At 34.0% G+C, this 18,321-nt stretch overlaps 2 protein-coding genes across 3 annotated transcripts in view; both read right to left on the bottom strand.

Moving 5' to 3' along the window:
* The window catches only part of LOC6642480 (neurotrimin), a 74,015-nt gene that overhangs the window by 21,217 nt on the left and 34,477 nt on the right, over positions 1–18,321 (bottom strand). For both annotated transcript variants that reach the window (XM_023175969.2, XM_023175968.2), the window contains one exon: positions 5,796–5,902. In XM_023175969.2, the coding sequence (XP_023031737.2) occupies positions 5,796–5,902 (107 nt within the window). The remainder of the gene's footprint in view (positions 1–5,795; positions 5,903–18,321) is intronic.
* On the bottom strand, positions 8,565–9,871 carry LOC6642479. The gene has a single exon (XM_002065228.3). It carries the CDS (start codon positions 9,863–9,865, stop codon positions 8,630–8,632), a length of 1,236 nt encoding a protein of 411 aa, XP_002065264.1. The 5' UTR covers positions 9,866–9,871; the 3' UTR covers positions 8,565–8,629.

The following is an 18,321-nucleotide window of genomic DNA, read 5'->3' as shown; positions in this document are numbered from 1 at the left end:
CCAACTGCGGATGCAGACTGTATGTTGATATGTGTTCATAAATGATAAATGCGCTAATACCGGATATGCCTAGCATACCTATATGAAAATAGGAATGACCTATGTGTTTGCAGGAGAATGTGCCAATCATTTGGCCACAAGTGTCAACACCTTCTTGTTTTACTGTTGTATCATGATTATGATCGGTTTTTTACTATCTTCAATACTGATTTCCTTCATGTGGTGCTGTGTGGGAAACGCGGTTTTTGCAAGCGCAATTATCCTTTGATGCTTTCAACTTATTTGTGTCTATTTACCTATCGATTTGAATTGATAGATTTCTATAACTCAGTTGTTTGGAGGTCGGTTCTGTATGCTAATAAACTTTCCTCTCTTTGGAGACCAAGTCTGGATTATCCTTACATTCATGCTCGATTTGTGACTTTTCCAAGTTTAAATTGAAGACAACAATGAGCTTCCAATTAGAACCTATTTCTTCAATTTTATCAGAATCATAAGGTCCAAGTTCATCCGAACATAAAGTCTTCACTGTGGATTTATTTTTCCGCAACAGTTTTACATCTGAATTCAATGACTCTACTAAGCAAAAATAATGATTGTCTGCTTTCGCACACAAAAAAACGAATTAGTTGAAGACATGGTATCATGTTATAAAACATCAAAGCTTTTAATGTGAACATTTATCTTAGGACATGGGTCTTTCGTAACGTATCCGACTGGATTTTCGTGCGGGGTCAAATTTGACCCTAGCAAGGAACATGTAACTTATCATTTTTCCACGTTCAGGAAAACCAGATATCCAAAATAGGTTTACGAAAAGATCGATAAACAAGATATCTCGAACTAAAATAAAAATTATTTGAATCAAGCAATTAATAAAAAAAATATTTAAAAAAAAACAAAAAAAAAGGGTAAAAAATGATACTGTAAGGAAGTAGGGTTAAAAATTGTTTACTAATTATCTTCAAATGGAATTTCTATATGGAAAACTTTTTTTTTTCATTCATCTTTGAAAATGAATTTTCTCATGAATCCATTTATCAATTAATTACAGTTTCATCATCAACTAAAAGAGTTAACAGTCTTGACAGAAGAACGAATTTGAGATATGTTTTTTAAAATCGAAATAACCAAATTGAATCCATCTGAATGACTTTTATATTTGCTTGTTAATTTTGTATCAAAAACACATGAGTTTTTTAACTGAGCGCAAAATACTTAAGGAAGTATTTCATTCAAAATCAAACACAGTTTAAATTTATAAACAGAATTAAGATATAGAATTAATATGCAAAATCGTTGTAAAAGTAGCCTAAAGCTGAACCAACACAAATGAAAATAAAGATTGGGAAAAAAGCATCTTAATTGAAACTAAGAAATGAAATACAAAAGTCAAAGATATACACAAGGCAAACAGAACGATTTTAACGCCTAGCAGTCATGATCAGATTTAAGTAAAAAGATGTTTAAAAACTTGGCAGAAAGACTATGCTTACCTAGTTAATCTACACCCTCATGTATTTTTTCACAAATTGCTGCTTATTGGCCTCTTGGTTTATTTTTTAACGAAGTATAAAAATGTGTTAATACCGAGTTTTTATTTGCATATTTATTTAAAGAAATACATATACATTTATAATAATAGTTTCATGCATAATATGCAAATGCATATTCAAAAGACTTGCACTTTTCAATTTGAATTCCCTACCAATGGCATCAACACTTAGTTTTTATAACTATATATACATTCAACAAAGTGTCTTCAATATTTAGTAGCCTTGCTAACAAAAAGCTTTCAACTTGTATAGAGATAGTTTTCCCATTTCTTGCATTTGGAATGTATGCGTATTTATCTTCATTTTCATTGAAAGGCATATGGCCTCCTTATGGCCTAAGTCGGCGTAAGATGTGGACCAGAAGTAGTGGGTGGAAGAACAGAAACAAGACCATGAAGAAGACGATGAAGACAACGACGAAGACGATGTCAGACAGCAGACAAAATGGCCAATTTGCAATTTGCGTAATGGCACAACTCTTGCCACCACGAATACCATCCTCTCCATCTCCTACACTTACTTTATCCATAGCCTTTAGTTGATGCCCTCGCTCTACTCCTACAAAATACTAAATGAAGTCATAAAAATTTAAACAATAACTAAAAGAAGAGAAACACAAAAAAAAAAAATAAAAAAAAATTATGGAAGACTACAAAAAACAACTTTTAGCCAAAGCAAAAATAAACTCATGTTACTGACATTCTGCTTCTCTACATATGTGTATGTGTGTGTGTGTGTGTGTGTGTCTGTGTGTTTGCATGTGTGTGTATGTTTGTGTTTGTATAGGCGTTGAAAATTGAAATACAAACAAGGACACAACAGTCTAAGAGGCAGGACTTAAGAGCTGAGCAATGTGGAAAAGAAACTATGACTGGATGAAAGGACCAAACACTGTTCCCCCTCCACACCTCATCCATTACCCCCTCTCCCCTTGCCACACCACCACCATCCGTACTGCCGTACTCTCCTTTAGCGCAATTTAAGCGTAAACGTGTTAAAAAGAGCCTCGACGAACTACGCAAGTTAATTTCCACGCAGCTCAAATATTTGCAAGAAAAAAAATAACAGCTAAAAGGGATTAAAAATTACAACAAAAGGGATTCAAATTTTAGGTATGGTGAATTTCAAATGCCCTAAAAGCTTTGCAGGATTATATTTAGTGTGAAACAGGAAAAGATTTAAGTACGAATAATCCATAGATATTGTAGATTTTTGTTTGAGTAGATTGGGTGGAATTTTTTCAAAATATTCATGAAGGGAACAAGCAAAAGAGAACTTTTAACATTTGTGTATGCCACAGAAAATAATTTTTTTCCAGTCCAAAATATGGTAAATATTTGAAAGATTTCACTGAATTAACCAAGTAAGACCCCTCACGTTGTTCTTTCATTTTCAAAAAATATATTATTCGAATATAAATAAACTGTACTTTCTCATAATACGAAACTGTTAAATATCGCCAATATCATTAAGTGTTGGAAAACAGCATTAAAAATCGGAAATTCCAAGATCTTCTACCAATATTTTTGTTACACATAATATGTACAAGAACCTCTCTCAAAATAGGATTTTTGCCTCAAAAGAAAATTACTTCTTCTTCTATTATGCAGTTTTTCTTAAATTTGTATCTTAAAAATGCCCAAATATTTGTTCTATGCTGTATTTTTCTAAAGCTTTAAATAAATAAATAACTCTCTATAGAAAAACAAGTATTATTTTTTAAGAGCCTAAAAATATTTTCACTTAAAAAGATTACAAAAATTATTCATGTTCATATAATACAAAATTTTGTAGATTTTTCTATCTCTAGGGTAAGATGTGTGACAAAGTTTCTATACCTTTAACTGCCATCTCTCTCACTCTCCCATCATCATCATCATCATCTGCCCTGCCAGTCTGTATGCTCTTCCAGCAATAAAAATCAATTCCAAGTAACCTGCCGCCAGGAGGAAGTGCTAAAGCGGCTTTCAAACTGGCAGCGGCTACGCAACTATTTTGCATGCAAAGTCACGTTTTATTGCAGCTACGAGTTATTCTACGATGTTGTCGTTGCTGGTGTTGTTGTTGCTGGTGTTGCCATTGTTTTTGTTGTTGCTGTCGCTGGTTAACTTTTAAGCATACCTGCGGCAGCCCAAGAGAGTATAAAAAAAAAGACCAAACTTAAGGGTCATAAAAATTATTACGAGCACATAACATGCGGAAGCGAGACGAAGCTGTGGCTGCTGCTGCTGTAGACGGATGATGGTGACAAGGGGAGCGGAAAAGAAGGGGAAGGGGGCCTGTGGTCTTGTGTCAAAATGAAATTTATGCACGTTTCGGCCGCACGCACATTATGGAAATTCAATTGGATGCAAATTTAAATTGCTGACACACACACACACACACACGCGCGCGCACTTTCACCACAGACACACAGAGACAAAGCTGAATGGCAATGCATAGCAAGCGCCGCCTAAAAGTATGCAGCAGACAATGAATATTGAGCAGGAGTTGCATGAGTTGTGAGAGGCACTACTTTTTTTCTTTCTTCACCCCTCTACGTGTCTGTATAAATGACCAGCCCCCTTTATCACGTGGACAAAGCAAAAATCATTTGGTTTGTTTTTTGTTTTTTGCTCTTCTTCTTCTTCTACTTCTTTTGTATGCCTCACAAATTACTTAATTAAAGAGAGACAATTCACAAAGTTCTGCCTGCACGCTGGCATCTTTGATAAACTTTGTTTACCCCAGCCTCTGTCAACACTCACATGAAAGTCCCCAATGTACACACAACAACAACAACAACAGCAACAGCCGTAACTCAACTATGGACTACACAACTCATGAAAGAGTCAACAAGTTCAATGCGAACATTGTAGTCCTCGTTGTCCTCTCATGGCCATACCCGTGGTCATGGTGGTCCAATGTCCAGAGGGTGCCTGTTGCTGTCCCTGGAAACCCGGACTTGTTGACTTGCTCTACTTGGACGTTAGTCCAAGAGTTATGATGTAGAAACGCCTCAAGTCGGATATATACCTACATAGGCAAGTTTGATGTACATATGTATGTATGTATATGTGTGTGAGTGTAAGTGGCAGACAAATAAGAACCATGCAGGTAAAACAAATGTTAAATATTTTTGTAAAGAAAGTGCAACAAGTAAATTTAAACAAACATCTGGCATTTAAACTAAGCTCTGCAATTTAGTGCTTTTAGAAATATTGTTTAATATAGAAAAACAACCATAAATAATAACTTTAAAATAAACTACAATTTGTTTAAGTAAATCTGTTTAAAAATTAAATTGATTGATTCTCTTTAGACAGCAAACAAAACGGACTGCTTGATTCTTCCAAACAGAACTTAAAATCATAGACCAGCTTTAAAACAGAAAATAAACCAAAATGGAAAATGTTTTAAAGAAATGCATAAGTATTAAGATTAAGGTGTAAGTTTATAAAACTACAACTTTTAAACCAATAAATCTATCAAATATTATCTATCAAATGATAATAATCTTTGTTTCTTTGTTCATGGATGATAAACAGAGCCAAATGAAAGATAATAAACAACAAATATATTTCTTTAAACATCGAAATTGATAACTAATATTAAAATATACTTTTTTTTATTTGCAATCTTAATATTTTCAATTTTGGATTAATTAAATTGGCCAACTGATATTTAATTGGCTAACACAAAACAGTTTAGTATTTCAATTAATAACTTAAGACATTAATTAAGCTATAAATGCATCTTCTATTTAAAAAATTGTACATATACTTTTTAAATTATATACATACACACCACTTATTTACAATTTTTTTAAATATTTTTGTTTTAACTTCCCATAAGAATTGTGTTTTTATTATGTTTATTCCTACTTTATTTCTTGTAATAAATCTTTTATTATTTACATTCTTTATATCAATTTATTTGATTGACTCTTATTTATTAGCTATATTTTATTTTAAATTGCCATTATAGTTATTTCAATAAAGTAGAATTTATTTCGCTATTCAAGTGGCCCATAACATATTTTTTGATAATGATAAAAAATTTGTTAATATTTTGATGAAGAACTACTTTATGCAAATTTGCTATTGTTGATTACCTTTTTGAAAGGGTATTAAACCATTCTCATTTGCTTTGTAGCCGTGTTTTGCGTTTAATTATGATTTCGTTATTTGGCTACAAGTTTATTTTACCTTAAGGCTTTCTCATTTATAGTCTATCCCCCCTCACCACCCCCCCACTCACCTTGTATGAGCCCAAATTCTTGACGGAGCAAGCCAATTTGACATTACGTCCCGCGGGCACTGTTATATTCTCAATGACATCTGTGAATTCTGGATCCTCGCTGATGACTGCGGAATGGAAAAGAAAACGAAACGAGAGATATTAGTTGTAGGGCAAAATATATGTGGGAGAGTGAGAAAGATAGATAGGGCGAGTGTGGAGCTATAAGTAATTAAGGCAACAACTCAATTAGCGCATCAAAAGTCATTTACTTTCTGTCATTAATGCCCCCAAACAGCACGCCCCCCTTTCGTTATGTATTTTTAACTAAAAATAGAAAGGGACACTCAGACTTTAGTTCACCTCAAGCTATTTTAAATGAAATATCCAAATATATTTTTAGTTTCGTCCAAGTAGAGAGCAGGAGATTTATTTTCGTTTGGGGGATAAATACTTAAAAATTAATGGCTAATGGATGGAAAGGCTAAGCCGATTAGCCATAACAAGAAAGTTTTGTCAGCTGAAAATGCTGTCAATAAAAATATCAAATTCATATATGTAAATTGAAGTAAAGTCTTTGTCTATGCACATATAGATATACATATATAAATAGGCAAGTTCTGATATAGGCTGACAAAACCATAAATCATAATTAAATTTCACGCTTTACAACCAAAGTCCAAACAGATCCGGTTAGAATGAAGCTCAGCTTCAGTTTAGCCTAGTGTGAAATTGCATTTTGTTGCAATGCTCTATGGCACTTGCAGTTAACGTGGCTTGTTATTGCCTTTTGTTTTGAGCCATTCCCACTCATCTGGCAGAGCAATGCCATTTTCCATTCCATTCCATTCCATTCCACTAGAGGGCCCAGTCCGTCGCTCTTGTGCATTAAAGGTGATAAATGTTGTGCAAACTGCTGGCAGTTTGGCAGCTCTCAGTGGTGTGATAACAACCCGAGTAAAAAGAATGGCACAATGGGAAGAGTGGTGGTCGGCCATTGTAAGTTCTGTGGGTGGCTGAATGGGCCAGTTGGCTATTGTTTTGTATTCGATATCAATTTGTTTTGTGGCCATGGTTAAAATGTGGCCTTCGATTGCATTTGCCTCGAAATGAAACACTTTTTGCACAACAAAAAAAAAATGTTTTTAAGGCACAAAATGGCCAATTGTTTTGTTCATTGCCAATTGTTGAGCCAGTAAATTAATTTAGTTTTATATATTACAATAAAATACAGTTTATGCTTTAATTAAGACTATAATATTTTAGGATATTCGAGTTTTCATTATAATATAAAAAGTTTCGATTAGTTTAGTTTTAATTTAAACGTTAATTTCGACTTCCATCAAAAGGTTTAAGGTCAAAAACTTCTTTGTTTTCATTTCTGCACTTCATTTAGTTGCTATTTTTAATTAGTTTAAATATTAAAGCAGTTGTTTGAGTTTTAAATTGTGGAATAGATAGCGAAAACTGGGAGAATCTACTGAATGCTCTTTTTCTTGCTGTGAATAAGCGCGTATCTGTTCATTTAGTAGATTGATTTCTTTCAAAATCTATATTTATTTTAACCATCTACGATTTAAAAATGTTTAAAATGATTCACTAAAAAATGTCATTGGCAAAAATTTTAAAAATATGACAAAACTTAGTGCAAAGTTTTTGTAACTCAATGAAAGCTGTTTTCGGTCCAGGACATATGTCAATAAAAAACCTTAAAACTACGAATTTTTTGTAAAGCCTCTTTTAGCTGAGTAATTTAGATATTCACTTAAGTACATTTTTAGTTGTATGAAGTCGTTTGTTAAGTACCTTGTGAGGTATTTTTTTTTTTATTTTTTTTAACATTGTGTTTTCTATAGTTAAGAATATTTATATATTTTTAACTCCCTTCTCTTATCATATTCTTTTGCTTGAAAAACTTAAGTATTTATGCCAAAAGTTTCTATTTTCTTTTTAAAATACTTGAAAAAATCCTACTTATGGCCAGATTGGACTTTTTCAAATAGTTGATTTCAAGTATTAACAAATAATTCAGAGATGCAAATTTGAATTTAACTAAATTGCTTTTGTTCAAAATGACAAATGAATTTGCTGAATTGAAGAAAAGCCAACAAAAGGGAAAAAAATAAAGCATTTATGAGTTTATCTGCCAATTGGTCTCAAAACTTTCTAAAGAAACATTTTTAAACATTTGTAGTGAAAAATGTAGGTACTCAAAAGAGTAAAAGCATAAAAAATCAATGAAATGACAAATGAAAATGAACAAACCACAAACATTCCAACGTACATATACATACATATATATGGGATTACACACCTAAAAGTGATATCAAATCAACTATATTTTCAGTGATGACAACTGCACAAACATATTTTTGAAAATCATTATTAGGGATTGCCTCTCTCTCTCTCTGGATCATTTTGATGTCCTGTCCAATGTTGGCTAGCTGCCTTTAGCTGCAACACTCATTAAAGTTCTAATCACCTGCAACGACGACAATTAATTAGCTGGCTTTGGACCAACAACCAACAACCGACATCAGCATCAGCAGCAGCCATTAGTTTGCCCAACCTTCCTCCTCTTACGAACATCCAGAGGCTAGAATTCCGAGCCAGTATCAGATAAACAAAAGCAACAACATGGCAAAACCAGAGAGGACGCAGGGGATGAGTATTTGGTTTTGGTCGAGATGATGGCGAACAGGCTATTTAAACGACATCCGACACAAACCCGGGCGGATATTACAAACTACCAGAAACATTTCAAATATATTAGCAGCAGCAAATGGAAAATATAATTAAGACTTTTATTAATCATTAAGTTGATTCACTTTAGCATTTTTTATTACATTTACATTTCAGAGCAACTCCTTGCATTTGGATTTGATCATATTGAAGGTGACACTCCCAACATTCTGAGCCGCATTGTTGAGCATTTCGAAAATATGACGATTCTCTTGACCCTGATCTACAGTTTGTTCATGTAATTGTCGTAATGCTTTCACATACGCCTCATATTTCACTGTACTTTCCGTGTCCAGTTTAAAGGTTTCATACAATTGTTGTATATCATACAATTTTCTTGTGGTATCATCGTGCAACAAACTTGGCGGCATTTCAGGCAAAAGTTGTATCCATTGTTCGTGGATCTTTTCCAAGAATTCAAAATTACTAAATAGAAATATGACAAACAAATCCAATCCCTTGGCTTTAAGTTGTTCCAGAAGTTGTTCGGTCAAATGCTGTTCCGAATGGGCAGTCTCAGTCAATTGCTCATAGTCTGTGGTCAGATGACGTTCCAAATAGGCATAGAGCTTTTGACGTTTCTCAAAGAAATCTTTGATGGCCAACATGCCATCGATTTGCTGCAACAGCTTCTCCAATTGCGTAGTATTCTGGGCCAAGTCCTCGTGCTCGGCATCGATGATATCTTGCAGAAGGCCCCGAAGTATAAGCAAATAGTTGTCTATAATTTCAGCTCCAGCAAACTTCACTCGGCCATAAAGTTGTTCACCAAATTGATTGAGATTGATTGATTTGGTTAAATTATCAAAAGTGTGGGTAAGATTCAATTGCTCTAGAGCGGCTCCGACAGTTTTTTCATTAATTAGCGATGATGTTGATGACGATGAACTTTTACGCCGCACAGAAGTGGGACGCTCAAATTGCTGACAAAGACGATGTACACGCAATTGACGTATCTCTTGGGCACTTGAGTCTCGGGCACTTTTCAGTAGTTTCTTCAGTCGGTTCAAAAACACCAGATTACGTAGCACACTGATATGTTCCATATCGTCAGCATCATTCAAGTCATAATGTTGCACATCGACATCCAAAAGTTGCTTAATCAGCGTCACTTTAGTCTGCAGCTTCAGACTTGCCTTTGCCGTGCTTAGCTCAGCCGTAAAATTGCTGTATCTAGAATTAGCCAGTAACTTTTCCAAATACCCATTTAGACCGACTTCAGCCTTTTGCTCAGCCAAGTTGGCCAATTCTCGCAGAAAGTCCAATTGATAGTCTTTGGCATTTAATGCCAACAACGTGTCTCCGCCCACAAAACAGAGACTTAAACAAAGCCACAGCACTTTGAACATCTTCTCAATGATACTTGGAAATGCACACTGTTCATCTTTCCCAAGCAAGTAGGAGTAGTAGTAGTTGAGATAGTTGAGAATGTAAACAGCAAAGTTCTCTGATTAGACAACGAGAGAGCGAATTCAACCGAGAAGAGGGGGTCGGTCGTCGTCTGTGGGAGGAGTTCAGCGGCAGGGGCAGTTCCAGCGGGTCAGTCAGTCACTCGCCATTTGATATGATTACGATGACAGCTGCTCTTATCACACTTATGTATACATATATATCACATTCACATATTCATATGTACATATGTAGGTTGGATTCTGTGTGTACTGAGAAAAACGTTGGGTCAGGGCCAAAACCACAGTTAACTTTAGCATGCGGTCAACCCTACAAACCGAAGGCAATTTAAGTTAAGCCCACACAACATTTTACACCAAAAAAAAGAGAGCTGGACCAATTGCATGGAGCAAACAAAAGTCGTAAAAATGGTAAATATGGAATACACGGAATGCCATTTAATGTAAAGTTTTATAATCTTTCGAATGTAAAGGCTCTCTCTCTCTCTCTCTCTCTCCCATCAGCAGACTTTGCTTACAACTATAGAATTGCAAGCTACTTAATCACTATAACCAGTTGGGAATTGTAACTGGATAAAGCGAAAAGAGACATACATACATAGCTCCAACTTCAAAGTTCTTTTTTTGTCAAAGTAAAGTTTTATATCTTTCTGTTTCAACTGAAACAGACTGACAATGTAATATTAGCTTTACTGTGTATGCCCATCACTAGTAAATGTTCTACTTTTATGTTGATAATTAGTAAGTTGAACATCAAAATGTACAAATGTACAGTACAAAACAAATTTTATTTGGAATTTTTGGCAAATTTATCACACTATTACCCCCATTAGGCTGATTAGTTTTTGAGGGAAAGGTAGAAGCTATGATAAATGACAGAATCGAAGTCCCTTTCATAGCTCACTTTTAATGAATTATTATTAACATTACCACAACGATTTAGCAAACTTCATTTGTTCAGTTGACTTTACGTTTTAGATCAGTGGACATTGCTTCGGCTAAAGAAAACAAAAAATGTGGCGCTACCTTCGATTGCTAACACAAATTTTCGCACTTAATGTTTTTGAATATCAATATAAAGAACAATTATTTGTGGTATCGAATTTTTGGATTAGGATTCAGAAATTTGTTCTTTTCATTATTGTTTGCCCGTTTCTATGTTGGTATGGTTGCATCATAAAAATGAATATTTCTAATTTTGAATATTTCGATAAAACCTTTATAATAAATTGCCTGTACTTTCATGTTCTGTTTATCCGTGATCTTTGTGTGCTTTGTTGTAGTTGGTGTTTGGTGTACAGGGCCAATCAAATTTGCGAGTTCATAAATCGATTGGTCAAGCTTAAAAAAACCCACCGTGAACTTTTTGGCAAAGAAGTGCATATAAGTCGAATACGATTAGTTAATCATTTTCTACGTGAATTCATCATATGCATGTTATTTATTCTTGAGGTCAATTTCGGAGTTAATTTGTTAATCGTAATTCCATATTATGGTCGCTTAATGCTTGCTATTTATCTTTGTGATGTGGCCATGATATGGCATTATAATTTGATCGAAGATCTTGACAAGCTTCTGGAAAATACATCACTACAGGAAAAACTCAATTGTTCTCTCTGTCTGAAATATTTGGAAGAATTATTACAATTACGTCGGAAAATGGGACAACTTGTTTGGATGCCTCATACTACAAGAGTAATTATTGAAATCAGTTTGGTGGTATACTATTGCGCTTACTTTATTGAGAATTGTAAGAAATCCAAGTGTGTGTATGCATTGGTTTGTGGACTTTTTGTATTTTGGTTCTGCTCAAATATAACTCGTACCATCTCGATGGCCCACAAGATTGTCAAAATGGAAAACAGAATATTTGACCGACTTTTTATTGTTGAACTACAACGATTATTGCATTTTCAATTATTTGCAGGCAAGGAAATAATAGTGAGTTCCTTTACTTATCTACGTATAAATTTGAAAGAGAATTCAATAAAAATATGTTTCTTTTTTCAGTTAGATCAAATGAAATTGAAGCGATGTACGCTATATGAAAAGTCGGTCGCAGTTTCCAACTATATCTATCTACAACAATCTTTTTGGCTTGCGATTTTGGATTTTATTGTTGTAAATGGATTATTTATAAGCTCTTTAATACAAACTTACTCGACTAGGAAAGATGAAATGGAAAAAATCCCAATCGATTTCACAGGCGAAAAAGATTTTTGGTTAAAGTTATTTGTTTATAGCATAATATTGTTTTTACTATATACAATAAAATACTGCAAATGCGATCAATTTGAATAATTTCAACACACTTTTCTAGAAAGCCTGACGTGATGGACAAACTAAGTACAGAGCTGCGATCAGCACCCCTTAATTACTATACGACACCTATTGAACTTAAAACACTTTTTCATGACATCAAAGTGTGTGTGACGATAACACTCTTTAAGAAGATATAGGAATGAAAAACTCAAATAATTATTATTAAATAAATTTTCAGACCTATTTCACACCTATTTTTGTTGAAACATATGTATAATAGATGTGATTTTTTCCAAAATATTTAAACCTGATCCTAAGCCAATGATGGATCTAAATGTAAGTTCAGAAAAATTATTCTAGTTTTACGAGGTTTTTACACATTTATCTTCAATCATATTATTCAAGCAACTGTTTCGTTAGCTTTAATATCATTTATATGTATAACTCTTTAGTAGTTATAATAAGTAATAGTTATAATTCTATTGTTCTTCTTTCTCTTATTAATTTTCTTTTAAAAAGATATTTCTTTAGAGTTTTAACCTTCCCATATGATGTCGTATAATAATAAAATCTAAAGTTTTAGTTGTTAAATACATTTTTTGCATCTTTTTTCCCCAATATCAATTTGAAAATTCCGCCCACAGTTTAGGTAAGGGTATAAGCACGGACTCGTCTGTAAATAGCTTGGAGTCAACCGCCAAGCATAGACATTGGTCTGGTTAACTTTAATTCGCTACTCAGGGTTTCACCTGTATTTACCCCAGATCCCTTGTGGCTGGCTGTACGTGAGTGCAGGCAGGCAATTGTTGACCAAACTGCTTCACCTGTCTACTCCTCCCTGTCTCTAACTGGGTGTGGCCTCTCTGGCAAGTTAAATAAAAGTTGCAGACGCTTTTCATTCATTGACAAAACTTCAACGGCATCCTAATTGTGATGTGGCGTGACTCGGTTTGGTTTTTTTCCTTTTGGTTTGGTTTGGTTTCATTTCGTTTCGTTTCTAGTTTCCGAACAGTGTCCAGGTCTGGTAGCTTGATTGAAATTTGTCAGGTTGATTGAACTCCTTTTGGCCAGACGAATGTTTTTTAACCTTTTCTTCTGTGTATTTTGAACCGAGTATGCTGTATCCCTTTTGCTTTAAATCATTTAGAATGCCCAACGAGTTTAGTTTCATTTTAGTTCCTTTAGTTCTCTTTAGCAATCTTGTTCATTAGCTTTAAATATTTGATCAAAGCTACTAATGGCCACACACACACAGAGGGCTCAATAAGGACAAAAAAGGGGAGAGGAATACACAGAGGGAGCAAGTTTTCCTTGGTTGGTGACTCCATGTCCTGCCGGCATGTTTGGTTGCCTGCCTCGTAGCCTGCTTGCCAACCGCAAGGCAACTTCATGATTGCCAACACCTATTAAGACAGCAGCCAACAACAGGAACAACAACAAACAAAGCTTACGGCATAAAGAGCGAGTGCGGCGGGTGACTGAGGGAAGCCGGAAAAAGACGTACCAAAAAAAATCCTAAAAGTCACAACGTACAAGTTTTTAGCAAAAGAAATTTTCCAACAATTGCACAATTGGCATGCGCTACGCATGCGGATGAATGGGCTGTGGGGATTTGGAGACAAAAGTTGCCCAACGAGAACAAAAAAAAAATAGAGGCATTTATATATCTTGAGGAATGAATGGCAGGACCAGGAATCTTAAGGATTTAATCGGCACGCTAAAGTCTTTGATTCATGAAAATATTAACGTGCTAAAGATTCAATTAACAAGCTGTTTTTCAACTTTACAACTTTTTCTTTGCAAAAGTTTTTCAATGAAGTTGAAAATTTAAAATCTTTAACTAATTTTTTAACGAAAATGGTAATGAAATGTCAGAAATCATTCCAAAAACCTTAAAATCAGACTATTAAGTGAACTTCTTTTGGTTTATGTTAACTTCATTCCTTAATACTTTATACATACTTTACAAATTATAACTTGAATCAACTGTGAAATAGTATTTTTTAAGCCACTAAAGTAAAATTTATTTACAAATTAGAATATTTAGGATATTGATTAATATTCAGTATTAGTTTTTGGGGAAACTTTATTGAAGATGATGCCAAGCAAAGGGCATACACAACTCCGTCTGGCCTGATTTTTCATTCATATTATTCTGTTTTTTATTTCTCTCTTTGTGCCTTAAAGACAAAAGTTTGCCATTTTTTTTTCATCAGCTCGGCAAATGCTCGACATTTTTTAACAAAACCAGAAACAGAAACAGAAAACTTTGCCGCGACTATGGGCCATCCATAAAACTGTAGACAAGCAGGAGACGGTTTGCCTTGGTCTAATGTGGTGTGAGTTCTGATGGATAGGGCGAAGGGAGGAGGAGTTCTGAGGGTGTTGGGCGTGAAAAGCGCTAAAAGCGTTTAAATGAATTTAAAAGAGTAAAACTTTTCTTTTCTTTTTTTTTTTTGTTTAAACAATTTTTTTGTTTTTGTTCTCTGCTTTTGTGTGCATTTCACATTGTTTCATCCTGCTGTGATTTTGTTTAAAGTTGTAAAGTCACAGAGACTGGGAGTGTGAGAGGGTGAGGAAGGGTGGTGGGGATTAGGAAGGGAAAAGTAGTAAGTGAGAATGTGTGGGATGGGGTAATTTCCATGCAAATGATGAACCGGGTTTGGTTACAGAAGCCAAAAGCCAAAAAGCCAACGCCAACTTAATTGATATGCTTAGAAAGAACAACAGTCGAGTGACAGTCACTGAAATGTGAACTGGGCAAAACTTTTGCGTGGGACTCGGCACTGAAACAAACTGAGAGGACTCTAGGACTCTCGATGTCATTCATTCCCTCTCGGCTGAAGTTTCCAGTCCCTGCTTTAGCTTTAGCTATCCCTTCAGTGCTTTTTCGTGCTTTGGCTGCATGACTGTCACAGTCAATTGACCAGGGCTGGGATAAAAGAAGAGACTGCAATAACCCAATTCGTAAGTTGCACAAATTGAGATGAATGCACCATCACCATCATCATCACCACCACACAGAAAATGCTACTAAAAATTATTGGAGACAGAAAAGAAATGTTACACTCCAGCAATTTTCAATGGTATAACCAGAGTAAAAATGGTTACCGTAATGACTAAATCATATGACATGCATCAATTGCGATCTATAACTATGAAAATCTCCTGCAAATGTTTCTTTAAAATGTCATCTGTTTTTGGAGACCTTAAGATTGAAAAATTAAATATAAAACTAGATAATTAGATGAATATCAAAACAATCAGACCATTTATAAAGTTAGCCTCGGCACTTTAATTTTGGAATGTAAAAGATATTAACAAATATCCAAAATAACTAAAATTGGTCTATACTACTTTTATTTTCTTGAGTATTAAAATAAATGAATAAATTATGTTAAGTATATTTAAGCATTTAAAATGTTGACTGAAACCTTTTTATCTTTTATCGCATTTCACAAATTGAAAAATAGGTTATCCAAAGAATTCAAATAAAAAAATTAGGTGACCCTTAATATTGTAAGTTCGATTTCTAGTGATTAAAATAATAAGTTTAATAAATGTCCACTTTAACGGCTAAATTTTGATAACGTGGTCATTATTTTCATTCTCAAAAACATAACAAATTAACATAACGAGTTTTCCAGGAAAATTCAAGGAATCTAAAATGCTATACGTAACCTCTTATATAATTCAGATCGATCTTCATATTGTTACTGATTTTGATTTAAAACCGTTTTCAACTAATGTTCCTCTAGATTATTTATCGTAAAGAGTTCTCTTAAACAATTGTATGGAATTCTATGAAAAAAGTCAATGTTTAATAAACTTTCTGTAGATTGACCTTTAAGATCTTATCAATTTCAAAAGCTTTATTTTACATCTTTTCACTTACAGGAAACTTAAGATTATGGTGACCCTAATTTGAGAACTTCCTTGAAACGAAAAAGAAAACACAAATTGTCTTCTTCAATAAAGTTCTCATTTGGCTGCCTTTTCTTTCATGTTATTTCTATTTGGTAGATTAAGTGATGACTTGAGGAATGGCAAGTAAACGAACATAAAACAAATACAAGTATACATATACATATACATATAGTATTATATATTTTTGCTAGTTTACTTTTTCATTCTTTCGCTCCTTAAATTGCGCCAGCGCCATAAAGTATGCTAGAAATGCTGCAGCTGCCTCACTTGGTCTATACGTCTATCTATGGCTTCAACTGAAAACTTGAGGGAGAATGAAAAGTGGGTCAGGGTTGGATGTCGGTGTTTATGCATTTAGAGACGTGTCGTTTCCTATCCTTGTTGTTGTTATTTTTGTCGTTGCTGTTGTTCAAGTCCTGCTAAACAGGAGGTAAAATGGTAACAACTCTCTGACTTTACTTTTGCCTTTGGGTCTGGTTTTATGGCCAAGTCCGAAAAGGTTGGCAAGCAGTTTTCGACTGTCAGCAGAGCAACGTAAGTATGTTTGGTTAACGGAGTGGGGTGGAAGGGTGTAAGTCCTACAAAATACACTTGCCATTGGGTGCATGAGGTTGTTTGAGGTGGAAGACGATTCCTGTTATACACCAAGTTCAATCAAGCAAATGTAATGCTGCCCTGGCTGCCAATTGCAGGCGAAAGCACAAAATACAAAGATTGAAACGAGCATTGACAGTTTGACTGAGTGAATGAATGACTGACATGGCAGCTGTAATGTTGTTGTTGTTGTTGTTGTTGTTATTGTTGTTATTGTCGTTTTTGTTGCTGTTGTTATTGCTGCTTACTGTTGTTGTTTATGCACAAGCAATTGCATATATGCAATTGCATATGGGTTGCCATTATAGTTCATATGGAAAACGGTTACTTAATTCATTTCTTAATCATTATTTCTTGTAGATTAACAACGAATGAAATTTTCACTTTTCAAAGGTGTATAAATTAATGCTAATCATCTAATATTAATTAAAGTTCAAAATAATTTTCACAAGTTCTTCTTCATTTCAAAATTTGCGAAGTAGTATGTAGGTATAATCTAAATAAGAGAACCAAAACTCAAATTCTATTGAAATTAAAAATTTAATTGTATGTCTAAAATTATAAAAATATTACAAAATTATGTTATTTATAGAAGGTGTATATGAACAATTTAAAATGTAAAACAACACTAACTATTTTGTTATTTTTCCAATGTTTTCCAGATTGTACGATCTATTATAAACAATTTCTTTAAGTCCCTTACATTGTAAACCCACAGAAAGCTAATTGACAAAAAATAATAGTTCTAAAAAAAAGAAAAAGAATACAATAATTCATAAAATTATAATACAAATATTACGAATTGCATATACAAAACAAAAACTTAATTTTTCAAGTTTGAAAACATTTTGGATGAAACTTTTTGTTTTTGAGCAAAAATCAGGGTGAATTTAGAAAAATAATGAACAAAAAAATAAATTTAACAACTTTTTCTTAAAACAGAAGATTGTTGTAAGTTAATTATAATGAAATTATATTTATAACTTCAGTTTGTTAAAAAAAAAAATTATAGAGCAAAATTGGTTTTAGTAAATATTTGATAATTAAATTTAACTTTGGGCCAAACATTAAATATTCCAGCACAGTTTATTGCAGTGTATACTGTGTATTCATGTCTATGAGAAGAAGAAATTTCTAAATTGTACAGATAATTAACTTATTAACTTATTGGATAACTGTTAATGCCACCCTCGGGTAGTTTACAAATATGTCCCCAGACGCATGTGTATATGTAAGCAAAAGCAAAGTCAAAAGCTACTCAAGCGGAAATGCGCATAACTGCATCACAGCCCCTACGCACACCAATACACACACCAGCACATACGCACACACACACACACAAAGACACATAAGCATTCACGCTATTGGCAGACTTTAAGTAGCCAGGCTTTCAAAAGGCACTGAAGGACTCTAACAACTCTGACGATGGCGATGACGATGATGGCATTTGCCTCCCGTCAAACACTAAGTGCTGCTTTATTAACCAACATCACATTCGCCTTTGGACGTTAAACAAACAACTGGACAAAATATAAACACAAGCCCAAGTGAATTTTGTGAGCCGAAGATGTTGTCCGCCTCTTAATTATGCACTTTGTCTGTGTCTCCACACT

The sequence above is a fragment of the Drosophila willistoni genome, assembly GCF_018902025.1.
Source record: "Drosophila willistoni isolate 14030-0811.24 chromosome 2R unlocalized genomic scaffold, UCI_dwil_1.1 Seg167, whole genome shotgun sequence".
Lineage (NCBI taxonomy): Eukaryota > Metazoa > Arthropoda > Insecta > Diptera > Drosophilidae > Drosophila > Drosophila willistoni.
Note: the sequence above shows the minus strand (reverse complement) of the source record. Positions and strands in the feature narration are given on the sequence as shown.

Excerpts from the sequence above, each read along its gene's own strand:
- LOC6642479 (XM_002065228.3), bottom strand. The coding sequence starts at position 9,865 with ATGTTCAAAGTGCTGTGGCTTTGTTTAAGTCTCTGTTTTGTGGGCGGA.